Genomic DNA, 24,096 nt, shown 5'->3' with positions numbered 1-24,096 from the left:
AACAAAGGGGTGCTCTTACGAAGAAAGGCTTAAGTTTTGCAAATTACAGTGTCTGGAGACTAGGCACCAGCGAGGTGATCTGATAGAGGTGTATAAAGCCTTGAATGGTTTGAGCATGCTCAATGCTGATGGGATTTTTCCTCTCGCTCAGAATAATCACCTGATAGGGCATAAATTCAAATTGAGGAAAGACAGATGTAGGATAGACGTGCAGAAATTTGCCTTTAGCCAGCAGGTGGTTGGTTGGTGGAACAGACTTCCATCCCTTGTCATGGAAGTTGATAGCTTAAATAAGTTTAAGGCTCAGCTGGACAGGTATTTTGAACGAACAGAGGGGTGAAGTGGAAATGGTTTTTTTTTTTTTTTTTTTGGCTGATGCTGCATAAGCTTGCTTTCTTGCATCAAATGCCTCTACTAATGCTAATGCTTACTAAACTTATTAAGGGTAAGTTGCTACAATGGATAAAAGGATGGTTGAGTGGGCAGAGACAGAGGGTGCTAATCAATGGACGCTGCTCTTCGTGGACTAATGTTATTAGTGGAGTCCCACAAGGTTTAGTGTTGGGTCCACTGTTGTTTTGTATATTTATCATTGATATTGATGAAGGTATATCAGGCTTAGTGTCAAAGTTTGCAGATGATACAAAGGTTGGAAGGGTTGTTAATGACAGTAATGGCAGTGTGCTACTGCAACAGGATCTAGATAATTCGGGAAGATGGGCTGAGAAGTGGCAACTGAAGTTTAACATTGACAAATGCAAAGTACTGCATATGGGTAGAAGTAACCCCAGAGAAATGTACCAACTGTGTGGTACTACACTTAGGGTGGTAGAAAAGGAAAAAGATCTGGGAGTAATTGTGCAGTCAGATATGAAGTTTTCTGAGCAGTGCAGACAGGCTGCTAGGGCGGGTCACGGGGTTTTGTCAATGATATATAGGAATTTTGCTAGCAGGGAAAAGGAGGTGATTGTCCCTCTGTATAAGGCAATGGTCAGGCCATGCCTTGAGTACTGTATACAGGTCTGGAGGCCTCATTTTAGGAAGGATGTAGATTTGCTTGAGCATGTACAGAGAAGGACAACAGGATTGGTGAGGGGAATGAAGGGATCCTATTACCAAGAGAGGCTTAAGTTCTGCAAATTGCAGCAGCTGGAGACTAGGCACCTGAGAGATGATCTGATTGAGGTGTATAAGGCCTTGAATGGGTTGAGCATGCTGAATTCTGATGGGATTCTTCCACTTGTTCAAATTATGAACCTAAGGAGGCATAAATTCAAATTGAGAAAAGACAGCTGTAGAATAGATGTGCGGAAATTTGCCTTTAACCAGCAGGTGGTTAATTGCTGGAACAAACTGCCATCTGTCATTGTGGAAGTTGATAGGTTAAATAAATTTAAGGAGCAAATGGACAAACATTTAGAGGGAATGGTTGTGTGAATTTTTTTTTTTTTTTTTTTGGCTGATGCTACATAAGCTGATACGCTTGCCTTCTTGCATCACATGCCACGATTACTATTACATACTGTTATCTGTCAATTATTTCACCCATGAAGGAGTTTTTTACCAACAAGTATTTGTGGTACCAATGTGCAGTTCCATAAGTAGACATCTCTCTCTCTCTCCCTCTGAATTTTACTTTCTGGAAATAGAGAATCATATCATTTCCAAGTACTCTTCCCCATCCCTTAAATTTTATGGAAGGTATGTAGATGTTATTATAGGCAAACCAGATACCATAAATATAATCTTTCATGAGTTGAATAACGTAGATGAAGGGCTGCAACTCATAATAGAAAATGAAGAAAACAACACATAAACTTCTTAAATCATTAACAAAAAATGCCACCAAATCAATACTAAAACATGTCACAAACTTACAAATAAAGGTTAGTGGGTCTCAGTTACACAAGTTTTCTGTCCAGTATGTCATAGTATCAAGTTTTGAGACAGTAAGATTACCATAATGTTTTTTATACGATGTCAGTGTCTTTAACTAAAAGATGCAAAAGCAAAACGCGACCAACACGTTTAGAAAAGCTGAGAGGAAGGACCATGTGGTTCGGTCGGGGACAATCATAAGCCCATTTTAAAGTGAAATAAGTAGGCATCGGTTAACATGATAACTGGTTAGTAGAATAATGTAGATGAAAGGCTGCATTTATAGAATCAAATTTCAAAAAACCTATTCAAATCATTAAAATTCACTAAATATTCATCGTTATCATATGTTCGGTTATAAAAATCATTGTTGAACGCCTTTGTGATATTTTTTTAAGGCACATTTCTGGAGGTCATGACCATAAAACAATGAAAACAATTTGCTCTTTCCGCTTTATTGGACTTTTCTGTTAGTTTAATCTATTATAAACGTGTAGTAAACTATATCTTATTGCATTTGTAATAGCTAGAATTCCATGAACTTTTCCATCATATAGAATCTTCTCTTCATTCCTATTTTTAAGCTTCGTAAATTTGTTACTTTATATCTCACTCGCACATATCGTGTTAATTGCAGTTGTGCTTGCCGTGTTCTTTCTTATTGATTGCTTATCTTCTGTTTTAAATTTTACAACCAAAAAAAAAATGTCAGTGACTGAAATATCAATTAATTAGTATGTGCATATTACAGTATTAATTAAGCTATGTATGTAAGCTTAAATTGATTTTTATTTTGCTAACAAGTGGAAAATATTCTTCCGATTTTCACATATCATTTAATTTTGTTAATTGGTAAGGTAATAAAGCGTAAAATTGTGCTTTATACCTTTACTTTTATAGCCTCTGGATAATATTCCTCCTATTTTCACTTATCAGAATCGCTGTTTAATAGAATTAAAATTCGATTCATGAATATGATCACAATGACCAGCAATTACTACATATCGTGTAGTGAACAGTATTTTATTATGGAGAGTCCTTCATAGAGTGATTTGATCATACAGTGAACCAATCATAAAGTGGGGAGTCCACTGTATATTTTTGGGATAATATCACTTTTGCCTTAAATAAATTTGTTTAACTGTTTTACACCCTGCTCTACTTATTCTGTTGTTATTTTCCATGTGCAGTGGATTCCGGTTATTTGGGCCACCGGATTATTAATCGGGGCAGCCGTTTATTTGGGCAAATCTTAAAAAACAAAAACCATTCGAGAAAATAGCCAGGGTTTACTTCGCTTAATTGGGACAAAATGCCGTTTAATCGGGGCAGGAGACCTCAGCACTGGAGATTACCCTACGAATGTCTCCGACTGTACCACGTAGTTCGGTCGGATTTCTGGAGGTCACAACCATAAAACAATAAAAACAATTAGCAGTCACCTGTTTGTTGGGCTTTTCTGTTAGTGCAATCTATCATAAATGGACAGTAAACTCGATCTTATTGAATTTGCGGTAATACTGACAACAGCTGGAATTCTGTGAGTTATTATGGTAAAATGTGTTTACACTTCCATGGAATCTTCAATCATATAAAAAAATAATTTTCAGAATCTTCTCTTCATTCCTATTTTTAAAGCTTCGTAATTTGTTACTCCGTTCTCACTTGCGCGTGTTGTGTTACTTGCAATTTGTGTGTGCCGTGTTCTTTGTTATTGATTGCTTATCTTTTTACTGTTTTAAATTTTAACCCCCACCCATAAATGTCTGAACAGAAATGTCAACTAGTTAGTATGTACATATTACAGTACGTATTAATTATTCCGATTATCACGTATATTCTTTCGATTTTCACGTATCATTTAATTTTTTAATTGGTAAGATAATAAAGAGTAAATTTGTGCTTAATAAATCTTTACTTTTATAGCCTGTGGATAATATTCCTCCTATTTTTGCTAATTAGAATCACTGTTTAATAGAATTAAAATTCAATTCACAAACGTGATCACAATGACCGGCGCTTACTACACATCGTATAGTGAATGGTACTTTACTGTGGTGAGTTCGTCGTAACGTGATTTGATTGTACAGTGAACTAATTGTAAAGTGGGGGGGGGGTAAATTGCATTTTTAACTATTTACGTGAAACTTCAGATAATTGGGGCAGCTGCTTAATCGGGCCAAAATGCACTAGTCCTGATGTGTCCCAAATAACCGCAATCGACTGTATAACCATCCATCTTCATTAAATACAGTTGCTAGATATACAAAATTCCTAATTTGTTCCCATTTTAGCTATTTTGTCTGCAAGCTAAATTTATGTTGTTTGTCCCAACTTTTTGTGTAACTAATTTCCATTCCAAATTCCTTACAACCAATATCTGATTTATTCAGAGATTCTTGAATATCTTGCCAAGCTACTATTTAATAGCACAGATATCATTTTCATATAATAATAGTCCATTTTTTACCTCTTAACTTAAGTTACATGTTTGAAACCAGTAAGTCACATTCTTTTATTAAATGATCCATGAAAATTAGAAAGTGATGATGAGATGTATCCTTGCCTTATTCCAAATTTAACATTAAACTGTTTTACAATATTTCCTTCAATTCTCACAGCAGATTTTCCATTTTTATGCAGACTTTTTAATCCTCTTAACATATCCTTAATGCCATATTTTTCAAAGATTTGAAATTTTCTAAAATTTGTAAAAAATAAATTTTAATGCAGCAAGGTATTTGGAGAATAGCAACCCCAGAATAACTTATACACTTGGTGGGGCAGAATTAGAAACAGTCCGAACACGTGCCGCCGCCAGCCAACATCCATTTACTGTCCAACTACAAACCCACAGAACCAACTTTTCATCTTCCTCATTTATTCATTCAACTGCCGTTTTCTGGAACAACCTTCCTTTATACGTATTTCCTGAAAATTACAATCTACAGAAGTTAAAGTCCAATATCAACAAATATCTTCTTTCGTCTTCTCAACCTCCAACCCAAGCACGGTACTAAGTACTATAGGTTCTAATACCTCTCGTGTTTGGGGTTCTCATAAAAAAAAAAAATAGAAACAGTAGGTGAAAAAGGGATTTATGGATTACAGTAGTGTGGACATGAAGTTCTATAGTGTAGATAGGTTACAGGGTGGGGCTAGTGGTTAATCATTGATGATTTATTAAACATTTTCTTGTAAAGATAGAGTGGGAGGAATATAGATAGGACAGGATAAAAAAGAGGTTTAGACTGGATTGTAGAAAGTTTTCTTTTAGCCAATCAGTTGTTAATTCCTGGAATAAGTGCCTCAATGGGTGAATAATGCTAACAGCTTCAGGAAATTCAAATGTCAGCTGGGTAGATAGATACATGTGTGAGGAGGGTATCACATAGGTGCAGGCAACCCCCATATAACATGGTACTTCTACAACACGGTTTTGCTTTAACATGATTGATAAATGGTGGCAATCCTCACACAACACAGTACTTATATAACACAGTTAGAGAATTGTGTTGCAATTAATATCTTTGAAAGACTGGACAGAGTACTATGAAGGACTTTTAAAAGAAGACCGGGAAGAGTTCAAGATGATGGAGGATTTTGGTGTAGAAGACTCGGGCTTAAAAGTTTCTGTTAGGGAAGTGGAACTCCTGCTAAAGGAAGGAGGGAATGGCAAATCACCTGGACCTGGAGGAGTTTACGTGGAACTTCTGAAATATGGAGGAAGAGGAGTGGCTGTTTTGATACAAAAACTGTTAAATAGTATACTGAGAGGAGAAGAAATACCAAAAGAAATGATAACAGGATATATTACATCAATTTATAAGAAGGGCGATCGGAAAAGCTGTTCAAATTACAGAGGAATATGCGTCCTGAACCTGCTGTTAAAGATCCTTGGAAAATGGATCAGGAACCATTTAGAAGCCCGAATCGAGGTATCAGAAGAACAAAGTGGTTTTTCAGCTGGAAGGTCATGTATAGATCATATCTCAACAGTACGACAGATCCTTGAAAAATGCCAATCAAAAGGGAAAAAAATCTTTATGATTTTCATTGACCTTGAAAAGGCATATGACAGTGTTCCAAGAAAACTCTTATGGGAAGCACTGAAAGAAGCAAATATTGATGGACAACTGATTAACATTATTAAGGCAATTTACAGGAATAATAGATGCAGAATTAAAGTGGAATCAGCTTTGTCACCTGAATTCCACACTTCAAAAAGCTTATTACAAGGTTGTTGCATGTCACCAACACTTTTCAAAATTTATATTGACATCTGCCTAAGATCCTGGTCAAAAAAATGTAATAAAATGGGATTGCCGATTAATAAGAACACCTATATTCACAATTTACTTTTTGCAGATGATCAGGTGGTGATAGCACAAGACAGAAGATGCAAAGTATGCATGTTGTCAATTGTTTGAGGAATATAAACAATGGGGTCTAAAAATCAATTTCAGCAAGACTGAAATGTTGTCTTCAGGGCCAGGACATGTTCTAAATATTGCAGGTTTTAAAATCAAACAAGTCGATAAATTCAAATATTTGGGATCAATCTTACAAGTGATGGATCACCCCAAGCAGAGATCAATAAGAGAATTACAGACAGCAGAAAGGCTATCGGCATGTTAAACTCTGTTCTGTGGAGCAAAAATATCCTAAATAAAACAAAGAAACTTATATTTCAAACGATTGTACAAAGTCTTCTATTGTATGGAGCAGAAACCTGGACACTGAATAGGCGAGCAGAAAACAAATTGCTCTCCACAGAAATGGATTTTTGGAGATGCTCAGCAGGAACTTCTAGAAGAGACAGAAAATGGAATGAAGACATAAGGGAAAAAATGGAAGCGAAAAAGACTATTATTGACACCATCAAAGAAAAGCGTCTAGTAGTAGTAGTAGTAGTAGTGGCACATGATGCAAGAAAGCAAGTGTAGGAGCTTATGCAGCATCAGCCAAAAAAAAAAAAAAAAAATCACACCATTCCCTCCAAATGCCTGTCCAGTTCCTCCTTAAATTTATTTAACCTATCAACTTCTACAGCGACAGATGGAAGTTTGTTCCAGCAATTAACCACCCGCTGGCTAAAGGCAAATTTCCGCACATCTATTCTACATCTGTCCTTTCTTAATTTGAACTTATGTCCCCGTAGGTTGGTAATCTGAACAAGTGGAAGGATCCCATCAGAATTCAGCGTGCTCAACCCATACAAGGCCTTATAGACCTCAATCAGATCACCGCGCAGGTGCCTAGTCTCCAGCCACTGCAATTTGCAGAACTTAAGCCTCTCTTGGTAAGAGAATCCCTTCATTCCCCTCACCAATCGTGTTGCTCTTCTCTGTACACGCTCAAGCAAATCTACATCCTTCCTAAAATGAGGCCTCCAGACCTGTACGCAGTACTCAAGGCGTGGCCTGACCATTGCCTTATACAGAGGGACAATCACCTCCTTTTCCCTGCTAGCAAAATTCCTATATATCATTGACAAAACCCCGTGACCCGCCCTAGCAGCCTGTCTGCACTGCTCAGAAAACTTCATATCTGACTGCACAATTACTCCCAGGTCTTTTTCATTTTCTACCACCTTAAGTGTAGTACCACACAGTTGGTACATTTCTCTGGGGTTACTTCTACCCATATGCAGTACTTTGCATTTGTCAAGGTTGAACTTCAGTTGCCACTTCTTAGCCCATCTGCCCAAATTATCTAGATCCTGTTGCAGTAGCACACTGCCATTACTGTCATTAACAACCCTGCCAACCTTTGTGTCATCTGCAAACTTCGGCATTAAGCCTGATATACCTTCATCAATATCATTGATAAATACACAAAACAACAGTGGACCCAACACCGAACCCTGTGGGACTCCACTAATAACATTAGTCCACGAAGAGCAGCACCCATTGATTACCACCCTCTGTCTTCTCGCACTTAACCATCCTTTTATCCATTGTAGCAACTTACCCTTAATACCATTCTGCTCCAATTTGTACAGTAGTCTTCCATGCGCAACAGTGTCAAAAGCTTTCCTGAAATCCAAGTATATGATATCAAAATTATTTTTTGCATCCAGTTCCTTTGTGACCACATCATAATAACCAATCAAATTTATCAGACAAGACTTTCCCTTAACAAACCCATGCTGTGTTTGAATTATTGCTGCAGTCTTGTCTAGATGATCCTGCAATGCATCTTTAACCAGCGACTCCATTATTTTACCCGGAACAGAAGTTAAACTAACTGGTCTGTAATTACTCGTGTCACCCTTCGATCCACCTTTGTGAATTGGGGACACATTTGCACATCTCCAGTCCGTGGGAACCTCCCCTGAGTCCAAGGATGCTCTCATAATTATGGCTAAGGGTTTGCTTAGTTGCTTTGCCGCCTCCTTTAAAATAACTGGATAGATCCCATCCACCCCAGGTGCCTTTCTTATGTTTAACTTCAACAATTTCTCCTCCACTTTGCTCTCAGTTATTACAAAATCATTAAGCACACTGCTACAATTTGATAACCTTCTTCCATTTTCAAACTGTAATAATTCCTCACGTGTGAATGTAGATGCAAAATACTCATTCAGTTTGTTTGCTATCTGAGCAGGATCATCAACAGTCGAACCATCGATGTCAAGTGGACCAATCATATTCATCCCCTTCCTTTTAGAGTTTATATAAGTAAAGAAATCCTTGCTGTTTTTCTTAGCATCTTTTGCCAAAGATTTCTCGTAATCCGCCTTCGCCTGCCGAACCTCCTTTGTCTAACATGGTATGGACATGTAAAACGGATGCAAGAAAACAGATAACCAAAGGCTATCCTGGAATGGATACCTCCTGGAAGAAGGAGAAGAGGAATACCTTGGAGGACATGGATGAATGGAGTATGAGAGTGCATGACAGCCCGAGGCTTAACCGACCAAGACACCTTGAACCGCACTTTATGGCGGGAAAAAATTCCTAACAAGAAATAACTTGTAGGCTGAGGAAACCCATTGTAAATGGAAAGACTCCTCTTGATGATGACGAGAGAATTGTGGCAAACCTCGCATAACATGGTATTTTTGAGCTTTTGTGTGCTGGGAAAACCCTGATATTATGTTCAATGTAATTTTTCAACATTTCCATTCTTTTTTGTAAATCCCCACTCTTGACCCATTGGTCATTATGCCAAAAAAATTATTAGGAAATCTCTGTGTTAGGTTCTGTACTATTGAACCTGTGCTTGTTTAAGACTATAAAAAATTGTGACTTCGAAGCGTACAGTTCGTGACTTTTAAGGTTTTAAATGATAAGGTTATTTTGGTTTTTATTTGACTGTTTATTAATTTTTCCGGGTGTGTATTACTAACTTTGTTCTTAAGAACCTTATTGGAATAATTTCTTTGTTGTGCATTAAATTCCAGCCCTAAATTATGCCTAAGGAAAGTAAAAAAGCACCACTCAAAAGAAACTTTATTAGTATTAGTAATGGCCACATGGTGCAAGAAAGCCTATGGCTTATGCTGCACCAGCCAAAAAAAAAAAAAAAAACCGAACAAAACAATGATAAAAAAAATAAAATAAATAAATAATAATAATTAATAAAAAGAAGGAAATTAAACCTATCATCCTATGCACTTCCCTGACCCGAAGGTACTATCCAGATGACCTTTGAATTTCCCCAAACTGTCAACCTCTACCACCCATGTAGGCAACTTATTCCAGTAATTTATAACTCGTTGGCTAAAATAAAACTTCCTGCAGTCCAATCTAAACATTTCTCCCTGTAACTTGAATTTATGTCCCCTAGTTCTAGCATCATTTATAATCTTGAAAATTTTATCCTCATTCATTTTACTGATGCCTCTCAGAGCCTTAAAAACCTCGATCAAATCTCATCTAAGGTGTCTAGTTTCCAAACTCTGCAACCCACATATTCGAAGTCTTTCTTCATAAGGACGCCCTTTTGCCGATCTCTCCAGGCGAATGACCCGTCTTTGCACCCTTTCATGAAGCTCGATATCTTTCTTTAGGTGCAGTCTCCATACTTGAACACAGTATTCCAAGTGTGGTCTAACAAATGCCTTATCTAATGGGATTATCACGTCCCTATCTCTACTTGCAAAAGATTCTGTTTCTCTAGAATCAAAGATACAAATTTTGTATCTTCTTAAAAAGGGGAAAAGATATCATACATTGCAAAAAAATTTAATTTAACAATCTGGACCATAAAAAAAAATGAACAGAAAATTAGAACTGCTGTTGCTGCAGGATTTTTCATTTCCGCAAATATGACAACTCGTCTCCGAGCCAATAATTGAGAAAATGAAATATAGCACTTATTTGGATTGATGATAGCAGTAAAAAAAATGGATCCCATTAGATGGCAATGTAATTAAACAAAAGACACTAAAAATTTATAATCATTTAAAAGAAAATGGGAATCTTCGGTTAAACCCGGAGTCTGTTGCCAGTAAAGGTTGGTTTGAACGATTTAACAACCACTTCTCATTAGATGACATGAAAACTATATAAAACAGAAAAATCTAGATTTCAAAGTTTTATTACTATTGGATATCGCACCAGGCCATCCAAAAGATTTGTCATCTAAAAAGTGCTCGGGGACATTGAAGTAATGTTCATACCACTACAGTTGTATTAGGTTAATACAACTTCTTTAATTCAGCCATTAGATCAAGCCATTATATCTACCTTTAAAACTCATCACATGAAAAAATTGTTACAATGGATTTTGGAAAAAATTGATTCCGAATCTATTAGAGTGATGGATGCATAGAAACATTTTTCAATTGTGGACTGTATCGGAATCGTAGTTGTATCACTCAAAGAAGTAAAAGTGCCAAAATTAAATGCATGTTGGAAAAATGTATGGCCAGAATCAATCCATTCAATCAATCCGGTAGAAAATGGAACCTGTGTTGATAGTAGAACCTGCTAAGTCGGTAGGAGGATGAAGGTTTTGATGACATATCTACTGAAAGCTTTCAAGAATTATTGGTAGAAAAAGAGGCTGGTAAAGTGGATTTGGTGGAAATGGTATCAGAGGTAAACCAAATCAATTCAGAGGATGATAGCGCAGGTGAAAATTCTGAAGGTTTTCAAAATTTTACACTAAAAAGCATATGGGAAGGTATAAACTTAGCCGAGCAATTAGAATCTTATTTTTTGAATGCAGATCCTTCAACTGAAAGAAGCACAAAGTTTAAAAGGGAGCTTAAAAAATGCTTAGCTCCATACCATAAAATATACAGCGATCTATGAAGCAAAAGCAAACAAACCCAGAATACTGATTTTTAAAGAGAGTAGAAGATATGCAAAATCTAGATGTTGCAGAAGAAAGTTCAGAAGGTGAAGATATTCTGCAATAGAGAAAACCTTCTCATTTGATTGCACTTAGCAGCAATGAAGAGGAAGAAAATTAAATGAACGTACATTATCTGACATATACAGTAAACCCCCGCTATTCGCGGTATCGGTATTCGCGGTCGCCGATTTAATATAAAATGAAACTTAAAAAATGTGAATTTTAAAGCGCCGTGAACATTTTCCGCCATAAAAAATCATGGGCGTGGCTAAAATTATCTTTCTCTGTCAAAACAGCGCTCAGTGGGTGTGGGGAGAAGGGTGACAAAATCGCGAGCATGGATGTTTCTCGCTAATCCTTATTCGGTATGTGTTATGCACTTGTCGTGGAAGGTTTCATCGTTTGCTTTTAATTTATACACTTATAAATTGAATAAATTTATAAATTGATATGCTTACAAAAGTGATAAATCTACCGTTTTGCAGTGTGTTAGTGTAAACAGACTTTTTCGAGTGTGTTAACGGAAGAAAGTGACTTTATTTTGGACAAGTTCTTTCTAACCTGTAGAAAAATATGGCTACAAATAACAAGAGAAATGTGAAAATATGAAAGGTGATGACATTAGCGAATAAAATTGAGTTATTAGACAAAATTTCTAATGGTGAAAGTGTCTTCTCAGTGGCAAAATATTATAAAATCAATGAGTCAATGGTACGATCAATCAAAAAATCGGAAGAAAAAAATCTGCCGTAGTGTCCATGAAAACGCACTAATTGCTTCAACAATTTGCTCTGTAACTCGTGCTGTTAAATTAGAAAAAAATGGAAAAGGCTTTAAATCTGTGGATAGAAGACCGAACTCAAAATAAAATTCCGTTAAGTTCACTCATCATTCGTAAAAAGGCAAAACTCCTTTATCAACACTTCAGGGAAACTGGTGATAGCACTGGTGGGATTAGTTTTTTTGCTAGCAAAGGCACTGGTTTGAAATTTCTAATAAATATTACATTTAATATTAAATTGCTTCTTATTTTTCATTTCGATGCCATATGCTTGCATTTTACTATGTACTGTCTATGTACATAGTCATATTATGAAGGTACATATAATACATACATAGACAAAATTTTAGACTAGTTTTTCTTATATATTTCATACTTTGAAATGGAACCCATTTATTACTATGGGAGCCATAACTCAGTATTCACGTTTTCGGTATTCGCGGCATTTCTCAGGAACGTAACCTCCTGCGAATAGCGGGGGTTTACTGTATATATATCACAGTTTGTAAGCTGGTTTTTCAGTTATTACTATTTTTAATAATAATTAAGTTTCCAATAGTTATAAAAAAATTGTATTTTTATTAGCTTTTGGAATGTAACCCTCCTTTTTGTACTGGTTTCTTAGACCCGTATAACACAGTTTCACACTACACGAGATTTTATAGGAACCTAACTACTATGTTATATGAGGGTTACCTGTATTTTATTTATTTAGTTTTTTTTTTTTATTTTTGCTGGTGCATACCTGTACCATATGACTAATACTGATTGCAGATTTCTGTATATTTTATCACATGCTTTTTCAAGATCAACAACCCTTAAATACAGGTTCTTGTTATATTCCCATGAATTTCTATAATTTGTTTTAGCATGAATATTTGATTTCAGCATCCCTTTTTTAACCTAAGTATTGACGTTCCTCCAAGTTTATCTAATCCTCTTCACTAAGATACTAGCATAGATTTTATCTGGTGCACTAAAGAGTGAAATTCCCTGTAATTTCCACATTTAACCTTATATTCTCGTTTTTTATATATTGGTAAAATTATTTCTTGATCCAATCTTCAGGAACTTGGCCTTTGGAAGTTGAGCCCTAGATAATGTGATGTAACAACTGTGGTGTTTAATTTCTCTCCAGCTTTCAGAATTTCAGGCCTGATGTAGTATTAGTAGAGGCAAATGATGCAAAGAAGCAAGCTTATATAAAGCATCAGCCAAAAAAAAAAAACTAGCCTCATTTGATGGATAAACAAATGAGGATAACCTCATGGATCAAAGAATGGATAATCCTTTCTAAGAATTTTTCTAATTCTTCCTTAAATATATTCAAACTAACCACCTCCACAACATAAGATGGAAATTTATCCAATAATCAATCACTCTCCAGCTGAAAGCAAATTTTCTCACATCTATCTTTTTCAGTTTAAATTTATGTCCCCTTATGTGTGTATCATATGAACAAGAGTCATGATATCATCTGCATTTAATTTACTCAATCCATTTACGACCTAAAACACCTCAGACAGATCCTTCCCCCAGGTGCCTAGTTTCCAGATGCTGCAGTTTGCAGAGCTGAACTCTTTTATGGTAAGCATATCCCTTTGTGTCGCTGACTAATCTTGTTGCTCTTCTCTGCACCTGTTACAACAGATCCACATCCTACCTAAAAGTACTCAAGCAGTACAGTCATGCAGTATTCAAGATATCGCCTAACCATTGCTTTATACAACAGGACGGTCACCTTCTTGTTGCTACTGGCATATTTCCTCTCTGTTATTGCCATAAACTTCCCCCCCTCCCTGAATTGTCCTACAAGCCTAACTATGCTACCCAAAAAACTTCATCTTAGACTGTACAATTAACCCAAAGTCTTTTTACTCTACTCTACTACCTTCAATGTAATGCCAGGTAATTAGCATTAGTAATGGCACATGATGCAAGAAAGCAAGCTTATATAGCATCACCAAGAAAAAAAAAAAAAAAACCCTTCTCATTTCACCCATCCACTCACTCCAAATGATTGTCTAATTCTGCCTTGAATCTATTTAAGCTATCAACTTCTATGACAGATGGAAGTTTATTCCATCAATCAACCACCAGCTGGCTAAAGGCAAATTCCGCATATCTATCCTACAACTTGTTTCCTCAATTTGAATTTATGCCCTCTCAGGTGATTATTCTGAGCAAGAGGAAGAATCAACATTGAGCATGCTCAAACCATTGAAGGCTTTATACACCTCAATCAGATCACTTTCCAGGTGCCTAGTCTCCAGACACTGTAATTTGCAAAACTTAAGCCTTTCTTAATATGAGACCTCCAGACCTGCACACAGTACTCAAGGTGTGGCCTCACCATTGCTTTATACAAGGGAATAATCACCTCCTTATCCCTGCTAGAAACTTTCCTCTATATCATTGACAAGACACCATGAGCTACTCTTGCAGACGGTCTGCACTGCTCAGAAAACTTCATATCTGCCTGCACAATTACCCCCCAGGTTCTTTTCAATCCCTACCTCTGTCAGTGTAGTACCACACAGTTCATACATTACTCTGGGATTACTGCTTCCCATATATGGTACTTTATATTTGTCAGTGTTAAACTTCAGTTGCCACCTCTCAGCCCATCTGCTCAACTTTTCTAGATCATATTGCAGCAGCGTACTGTCATTAGTGTCATTAACAACCCTACTGACCTTCGTATCATCTGCAAACTTGGACATTAAGCCTGATAAACCATCATCAATATCATTAATAAATACACAAAACAACAATGGACTCAACAGTGTAAAAAACAATCTTTCAACACTGAACCCTGGAAGACTCCACTAATAACATTAGTCCATGAAGAGCAGTGTCCATTAATTACCACTCTCTGTCTTCTCCTACTCAACCATTCCTTTCCATAGGAGCAATTTGCCTCCAGTGCCACATTGCTGCAATTTGTGCAGCAGTCTTCCATGGGCAACAGTATCAAAAGCCTTTCTAAGATCCAAGTATATGATATCAAAATTATTCTTTGCATCCAGTTCCTTTGAGACCACATCATGGTATCCATTCAAAGACTTCCCCTTAACAAACCCATGTTGTGTCCGAGCTATAACTGAAGTCTTGTCTAGATGATCCTGCAGTGCTTCTTTAACCAGTGACTCCATTAATTTCCCTGAAACAAGTTAAATTAACGGTTTGTAATTACTTGTGTCACCCTTTGATACTCCTTTGTGAATTGGGGTCACATTTGCACATCTCCAGGCCATGGGTACCTCCCCTGAGTCCAAGGAAGCTCTCATAATTATGGCTAAGGCTTACTTCCTTTGCTGCCTCCTTTAATATAACTGGATAGATCCCATCTACCTCAGGTACCTTTCTTATATTTATCTTCAACAATTTCTTCTCCACTTTGCTCTCAGTTATTAAAAAATCATCTAGCTCACTGCCACAGAGTTTAATTCACCTCTGGCATTCCCCTCCCTGAATAACTCCTCATGTGTGAATGTAGATGCAAAATACTCATTTAGTTTGTTAGCTACCTGAGCAGGATCATCAACAGTTCAACCATCAATATCAAGTGGACCAATCTGATTCATTCCCTTCCTTCTAGATCGTACATAAGTAAAGAAGTCTTTGTTGTTTTTCTTTGCATCCTTTGCCAAAGATTTTTCGTAATCTGCCTTTGCCTACCTAACCTCCTTTGTGACTTGGTTACAGACCAGCTTATATCTATCATAGGCTTCCATGTCACCTTTTAATTTATATGTATCCCATGCATTTTTCTTCTCTGCCACATGTCTCGTTAGTTCATCTGACATCCATTTATGCCTAAACCTTGAACAATATTTTTTAGTTGGTATGAAAAGCCTAGTAGCTTCCAAGATTAATTCTTTGAATTCTTCCCATTTTGAATTTTCTGTTGGTAACATCATCAGTTGGTCCCACCGTATAGAATTCAAATACTGTCTCAGACCACCGTATTCACCTTTACGAAAGCAAAAAAACCTTACCTTTACCCCTGATGGTAGTTAACTCTTTGAGTAAATCCTACTTCGGCACACTTTAATCACTGCCACCTAGTGGGTCCTTTACCTGCAGATTCTTAATGCATGAACAATCACTACTGATAATCAGATAAAAAGTATTACTCCCTCTACTTTCCTTTTTTCCTCTAATTGTTTCCTACAGCTGCTGTAGGAAACAATCATTCAATAAATGCACAAAAGACTTGCTAGTGTGTGAGTTGACCAACTCACAAATTCCAGTAAATAACTGGGAAATTAAATTCCCCCATTATAAGACACTTTGATTTACTGGCTCACTTTATATTTCTCTGTACAGTTGTTTATTATACTCAACTGAGTCATTAGGCCTACAACACACTCCTACTCTCAATTTTTCTTTCCCGGTGCTTATGTCACACCAAACTGACTCGACACTGCACCGTCCAGCCATGTTGACTGGCTATACTTCCTTGGATTTTATGTGTTTCTTAATTAATAGCATAACCTCTCTTCCCTTCCAATTCTGTCTATCCTTCTTGTACACATTGTACTCTCCAAATTACAGTTCTGCATTCCTCATATCTGTTTGACACCACATCTCTGATATCCCAACAATATCTGCCTTTGATGTTTCGACCTATACCTCAAATTCATCAAATTTATTTACCAAACTCCTAGCATTGGTGTACATGCAAGTATACATGCACCTGTTCCTATTCTTAGCTACCCTAACACAGCCCATGTATTTACTTGTTCCCCAATGACTCCCAGCAGTATCTGGAATTCCCTGCACCTTGTTTTCCAGGCCGCTTCTCATTCCAGTAGAAACAGTGCAAGAATCAAATAATTCGTATGTTAATCTGGAATTACTGCTACCCATATACAGTATGGTCCATGATAAACCTTAGTTTCTGCTTCTATGTCTTCATTAGTATCATTAATAAATATTTAAAACAGTACTATTCCACTATCCTTTCATCCATGGCAGTAACTTCCCTCCAATGCTGCTCCAATTTGTATAATGGTCTTTCATGTGAAACAGTATCAAAAGCTTTGTTGAAATTTAATAAGTATACATATACTTATACATAATAAGTGTTAGAATTATTTTTCGCATCCAGTTTCTTTGTTTGTACATCTTAGGCCCATCAGATTGGTCAGATAAGATCTATCCTTAAAAAATTTGTGCTGTGATTACTGTATAACTCTTTGTCAAGATGCCCCTACATTAATGCTTTGATCACTGACTCAATTATTTTTGCCTAGAACAGGTCAGGTACACAGGTTTGTAATTTCACGTTGCTCACTTTGACCCTGCACTGTCGCCTTTTCATTTATTCTATTTTCTATGAACTTTTCTGCCTTAATAATAGAGATGGTATATGAAAATTCTTAAAGTATTTGCTCAGTAATTCTTTAATATCTTCCTCATTTATTTTAAGTTTTCCTCATTGTTTTTGACTATTTTAGTTGTGGAAACCCATCATTCAGTGATTTTTAACTAAATTTTTAACAAAAATAGGTTTTCATGATCCAAGAATTTACCGAATATTTTTCTGTAGTCTCTTTCACACTTAGTTTAATCCTTTTCTTGCACTTTTCTTTATATTACACTAAGGATAGAACTAATAATAGTACTATTTGCCAAAAGTTTCTGTAATATTTTTTCTTTTCTCTAATTGCCTCTTTAACATCATGGGTCTTTGCAGACCTTCTGTCCTCATACCTCTTTTTTACTTTCACCCAAGTTCTTTTTATATTTTTTCCATTCTTTATCTAAAGTTGTATTAGCACCAGGAATGCCATTTAACTTTTAAGCAAGGTTTCTACATTTAATAGTTATAAAAATCTGAGAGTTTTTCTTTGCTGTCTGCTTAACATTTTATAATACCTCATCTTTTTCACATTAATGAGCATTTCATTTTGCTCAATACCAGGATGATGCTCACTTCAAATTGCAAATCCCCTCTACCACGGCATCTTCAAGTAGTCATTTGAGATCAAGATGTTTTCTTCAATGATATACCCCATTATACTTTTTAATTTTCTGTATGCTCCCTTCATATAAACTTGTTCTCTAACTTCATTAGTAGTAGTGGCATATGATGCAAGAAAACAAACCTATAAAGCATCAGCCAAAAAAAAAAAAAAAAAATTCCACATCGTCTGTCCATCCGCTCCAATAATTTGTCTAGTTCTTCCTTGAGTGCAATATGGCCTTAGTTGCTAATGCTCCTAAAAACCAAAAAAAAAAAAAAAAAAAAAAAAAAAAATCTTCCTTGAATTCATTCAAACTTCTCTCGTCCACAACAACAGATTTTTTTTTTTTTTTTTTTATGAAAACCCCAAACACAAGAAGTATTACAACCTATAGTACTTGGTACCATTCTTAGGTTGAAAGTTGAGAAGACGAGAGAAGATATTTTTTGATATTAGACTTGAACGTCTGTATGAATAAATGAGGAAGATGAAAGGTTGGTTCTGTGAGTTTGAAGTTAGACAGTAAATGGATGTTGGCTAGTGGCGGCACGTGTTCAAACAGTTTAGAAAGAGAGAGTGGGAATTATAGAAGCCAATTCAGAACAACAGTAGCCATGCAAGTATCTGTAGAAAAGGCATGCGGCTGAAACAGTACGTCTATGAGACAGCGAGTGGAGAGACTCTGTCAGAGATGCATCATTAATTAACCTAACTGCCCTCTTCTGAATGGATTCCAGAAGCCTGAGAGAGGTTTAGGAGGCACTGCCCCAGATGTGGGAACAATACTCCATGTTAGGGCGGATTTGCGATTTGTACAGAGTGAACAGCTGTTTGGAAGAAAAGTAACGCCCAAGTTTTTTAGATACAGAGGAAGCAATATTTATAATGTTCTTGTGCCAAGAGAGAGAGAGAGTAGAAGTCAGGGTAATTCCCAAAAGAGATATATCATCTTGCCTAGAAATCGGAGTGTCACCAAAGATAAGCATAGGAGGAGAAGAATCCTTTTTGTGAGATATAAGACACGACTGAGTTTTAGAAGAATTGAAATCAACTGAGTTGTCTGTCCCACTGGAGAATTACCTGGAGATCGGCATTTAAGTAATTGGCATTACCTGGAGATTGGTAGCGGATATTTGAGAAGTTGAAGCTGATTGAGTAAGGCAAGGTTTCTCAAACTGGAAAGTGGAATGCAATGTGCTATCATCGGCAAAACAATGAATAGGATTTCCAGTCAATGGACGAAGGTCATTAATATACAAGAGGAAAAGAATGGGGTAAAGAACTGAACCTTGGGGAACACCAGCATTAGTGGAGAAGTTAGAAGACAGAGAGCCATCTACCATCACCCTCATTGAGCGATCAGAGAGAAAACTGAAAAACCAGTTACAAAAACAGTTGGCAAACCATAAGATGGAAGCTTGTTTAGAAGACCTTTATGCCAAACACGATCGAAAGCCTTTGAGATGTAAAGAGCAACTGCTTGTGCTTCACCGAACTTTTCCATTGAATCTATCCATGAATGGGTGGCATAAACCAGAATATCACCAGAGGATTGACACTGACAGAATCCATACTTGCAATCATGGATCAGGCGGCAGATTTCTCGGTAGTTAAAGAGTTGGCGGTTAATTGATTTCTCCATTACTTTAGAAAGAGTAAAAGTAATTGCAATGGGACAATAATTGGAGGAATTTGTCACCCTTTTTTGGAACTGGCTGGATATGAGTAAATTTCTAAGCAGAAAGAAAAACACATTTGGAATAAGAAAGTGAAAAAAGGCGGCAAAGAACAGGAGTAAGTTCAGGAGCACAGATTTTGAGAACACGAGGAGAAATACCATCAGGACCTGGAGCTTTCTTAGCATCAAGATTCGTCAAAATCCTTCTGACATCCTTTTGGTGGAAGACCACAGGAGGCATTGAATGGAGTGTGATGGGAATGGTGGGAGGTGTTTTACCAAGATCATGAATACTTGAGTTGGAAGAAAAATGGGATACTAGCAGGTTAGCTTTATCCTTGGCTGAAGAGACAACAGAACCATCTGGTTTTGACAGAAGTGGGAGCAGAGATGGGCAAAAGTTGCGGCCAATAGTTTTGGCAAGAGAACAGAATGATCGGCTACCATTAGGGCAAGAAGCAAGTTTTCTACTATTAGCCTGTTCAAAATTTAGTTTGGACTGATTAATAACTGCTTTACAATTGTTGCGAGCTTTGATGTAGGCAGAAAATGAAACTGAAGAATTGGAAACAATCCAATTACGATATGCAACAGCCTTAGCACATTTATTAGAAAACCAAGGTTTAGATAAAGGACGAGATTTTAATGTGGAGTGTGGAATAACGAATTCCATTCCTACAAGAATAATTTCACTGACACGATCTGAGCAAATGTTGACATTAGAAGTTTTAAAACAGTAGTCCGACCAAGTAAAAGAAGAAAAGAAATATCGCAGGTCATCCCATTTTGCATTTTTGTAATGCCTAACAACACAATTTTCGAATAGATATGATATAAAGGCTCCATTGGAGAAGAGACAATCACCAAGTTGTGATCTGAGGTACCTAAAGGACCACTCACTTCAACCATGTACTTAGAAGGGTGGTTTGTGAGAAAAAGATCAAGCGTGTTGGCTGTATGGTTAGAATTGTCCAGTATTCTTATAGGCAAATGAACAATCTGCAAGGTCATTAGTAATTGCAAAAGCCTGAACATCTTGACTAGCTGGGTCTGTTTGGCTAGAAAAAGGAAGCCAGCTGGAGTTGTGAACATTAAAATCACCAAGGGAAAATTACCGCACTGTAATTTACCTCCAATGAGAGGGATGAACTACTACAAGACATTGAGCTATCTTGGGAAGAGTTCCAAGTGAGGTTTGATCGAGGGGAGAAATTGTTCTTGACAAATTTTTAGGAGTTGATAATGATGTCATAGTAGTCAAATATCCAAGTGATTCCAACATTTTGGGGAGCATTCAAAAAACTAGTGACAATATTCAATGATGAGTTGGATGAAAATGAGGGCAATATTAAACCTTTCAAACAAGAAATGTTAGCAGCATTTGAAGCTTTGGGTTGAGGCCTTCAGTGGGAAAAAAAATGCAAATTTAAACATTTGCGAACATTTTTATGAACGATGTACAGTAAAATCCAATGCACAACAAAAAATAATCAAATATTTTACGACATAATTCGTAAAAGTGTACTAATATGTTGTGCTGATCGTGTAAGTAGTAATTTCTTAATAAAATAATTACTTTAAAATGTTGTAAAATTTATTCATTAACATTTATTTCCCATCTTTTACTATATTTCTGAATTTACAGAATTTTGCATGGTTGAAAAGGTCATATTTCTTTATAATTAAATTTCTGTATTGTGAATTAATTTTTTCAAGTGAATGTTCGAGTTTGTTATATAGAGGTCTGACTGTATTTCTGCAAAAGTAATAAAATCATTTAACCCTTAATCAATTTAATTATTGAACAATATATAAGTGGATGCAACCCACTAAAAAAAATATAGACTATGCTCAAAGATTAAAGACAGCAGTTAATGCATTTCAGCCAGGAAATGGTATGATAAATCTACTTTTGAGGAATCACTCATAATTTAAATTATTAAAAATTAAATATTAAAATTTAATTTAAATTGTAGAAGTTGTACTGAAAGACATAAAAAATAAACATTATTACTGTGTTACTTTTTTTTTATTGTGTTATTTATCAGTGAATTGTATTTTCATTGAATTTTCTGGATACCATACAGTTATGTAGACAGCCTATGTGATACATAAAATTAAATAAATAACAATTGCCAGATTTTTATTGGTCTGATTTTAATTAAATTTGGGAAGGCTCAACAAATCATTCTGAAAAAGCAAAATATAAAATTTCATGAAAATCCATTCACTGGGGGTTGAGTTACTACATGTGGATAGATGGACAAAGAAATAGTAGTTGTGTTTCTCTTGGTCTAATATTAATGAAATTTGGGATGGCTTGGCAAATCTTCTTAAAGGCCAAATATAAAATTGCACGAAAATCCATTCACTTGGGGTTGAGTTATTACATGTGGATGGAAAATGAAATAATTATTGCTGGATAATAGTATAATTAAATAGTATAATTAATCAGGTGATGCTACAGAATATGCTATGCATATTTTGTATCATCACCTGAGAGCTTATAATTTTAATTGTATTAAATTGGTCCAATTTTAATGAAATTTTGAATGGCTCAACAAATTTTTTTTAAAAGGTCCAAATGCAAAATTTCAGGATAATCCATCCACGTCCACTAGGAACTGAGTTATTTCATGTAGACAGACTGACATTATGAAGACAATAAGCATATTATGCATATTTGCTAACATGCTTAAAAATACTGCATCGTTTAATTTTTCAATCTCAGAACTAGGTGCAGTTAACTAATATTGAGTATTCCCTCTTAAAAGATCATTGCGTGAATATTCTGAGGTTTTAGTATTGTATTATGACTATGTCTAATTCTACACTTGCACAGTGCCCCCCCCCCCCACACACACACACACAAACACAGAAATCAGATTTTTTATCTTATGTTTTGGTTGGAAAGCCTGTGTTCATATTATTCATACTAATGCTAATATGTTTCAAGGAAGTGGATTTTTAATTTTCATGCACTTAAAACAAAATAATAAAGTTAAAATCATGCACTTTTATCTATTTTGATTATATACTGCTTTTTATTTTTACAGGAAAACTTTGTAAAGCTTATGGAACTTCAAAGAGATCTCATAGGAATTGATAACCTTCTTCATTCAGGAAGGGTAAGCATAAAAATTATTCCAAGTAGTTATAGTCTTGTGGTTTTTGCAGGTACTATATACAGTCACTCACACAGTAGCTAGACTTTGTGAATTTATTGGATATTATTGTTTTCTACCAGCATTAGAGAGGCAAAGGGAGAAAGCAGTATTCTTAATCTTATCAGCAGCTAGGTGGCAGTGATCACAGTGTATGTGAGATTTACTTAAATTAACTACCATTAAAGGCAAGGGAAATAGTTTTACTTTCATGAAGATCACTATAGTATAAGACAGTTTTTAAATTCTGTGTAGGGTGACCAACTGGTAAAGTTACCAACTGCAAATTCTAAATGAGAGAAATTCAGGGATTAGTGTTAGTATTAGTAATGGCTGCATGGTGCAAGAAAGCCTATGGCTTTATGCTGCACCAACCAAAAAAAAATCACAGAACAATGATAAAAAAATAATAATAAATACATAAATAATACTAATTAATAAAAGAAACGGAAATTAAACCTATCATCCTATGCGCTTCCCAAGGTACTATCCAGATGACCTTTGAATTTCCCCAAACTGTCAGCCTCTACCACCCATGAAGGCAACTTATTCCAATAATTTATAACTCGTTGGCTAAAATAAAACTTCCTGCAGTCCAACTAAACATTCCCCCCCCCCCATAACTTGAATTTATGTCCCCTAGTTCTAGGCCCCGGGTGCCAAGTGTTCCGTGGCCAAGCGATTCTAGTGCGTTTTCCAAAGCGTTTTTCTACAGAGAACATTTGAGCGAAGTTTCTATTTTTAGTTTCAAACACCGTTTTCTTGATTTCTATAGCATAGTAGCTCTCTCGCACTACAAGAAGTAGGCAGAAGCCCAGAAAGGAAAACCACCTTTCTGTTTTTTTCTATTAGTACTAACTTACTAACTCAGCCGCTTGGTCACCTCGTGGCACTGCTCCTGCCTCCCCGTGGCGGGGCCGGTAACCTGGACGGTAAAGATAAACCCCCCAGGGCCAAAAGGAGCTATTGTGGATTCAAACAATTTTCCACCCTTAGAGCCTTCAAGCTCAAGACAAGAATCCTGTCATGATAATACTAATTAACCAAAAAGGCTTCAAACTGAAGCACAGCGTCCAGGCATCCCTAATTTTCTTGTCATACACTCTCTGTCCACGCAGCCCATGGGCAAGTTATCACCATTTATGATTCAAAGACATCTAGAATCTATTGTAGGATCACCAAAAATGGTTAAGCGACTACAATCAGGAGATCTCCTGGTTGAAACAGCCACATCCAAACATTGAGTGGCTATTAAAGACAACTACATTTGGTGGATTGCCAGTGTCTGTTACTCCTCACAATATCTTAAAT

General features: G+C 36.2%; 1 protein-coding gene across 4 annotated transcripts in view; it reads left to right on the top strand.

The window, feature by feature from the left end:
• The window catches only part of LOC150075997 (FERM, ARHGEF and pleckstrin domain-containing protein 2-like), a 582,027-nt gene that overhangs the window by 437,429 nt on the left and 120,502 nt on the right, over positions 1–24,096 (top strand). For all 4 annotated transcript variants that reach the window (XM_090387911.1, XM_090387910.1, XM_090387913.1 and 1 more), the window contains one exon: positions 22,678–22,749. In XM_090387911.1, coding sequence (XP_090244037.1) covers positions 22,678–22,749 — 72 coding nt within the window. The remainder of the gene's footprint in view (positions 1–22,677; positions 22,750–24,096) is intronic.

The sequence above is a fragment of the Mastigoproctus giganteus genome, chromosome 13, assembly GCF_048544385.1.
Source record: "Mastigoproctus giganteus isolate SK-2022 chromosome 13, ASM4854438v1, whole genome shotgun sequence".
Lineage (NCBI taxonomy): Eukaryota > Metazoa > Arthropoda > Arachnida > Uropygi > Thelyphonidae > Mastigoproctus > Mastigoproctus giganteus.
Note: the sequence above shows the minus strand (reverse complement) of the source record. Positions and strands in the feature narration are given on the sequence as shown.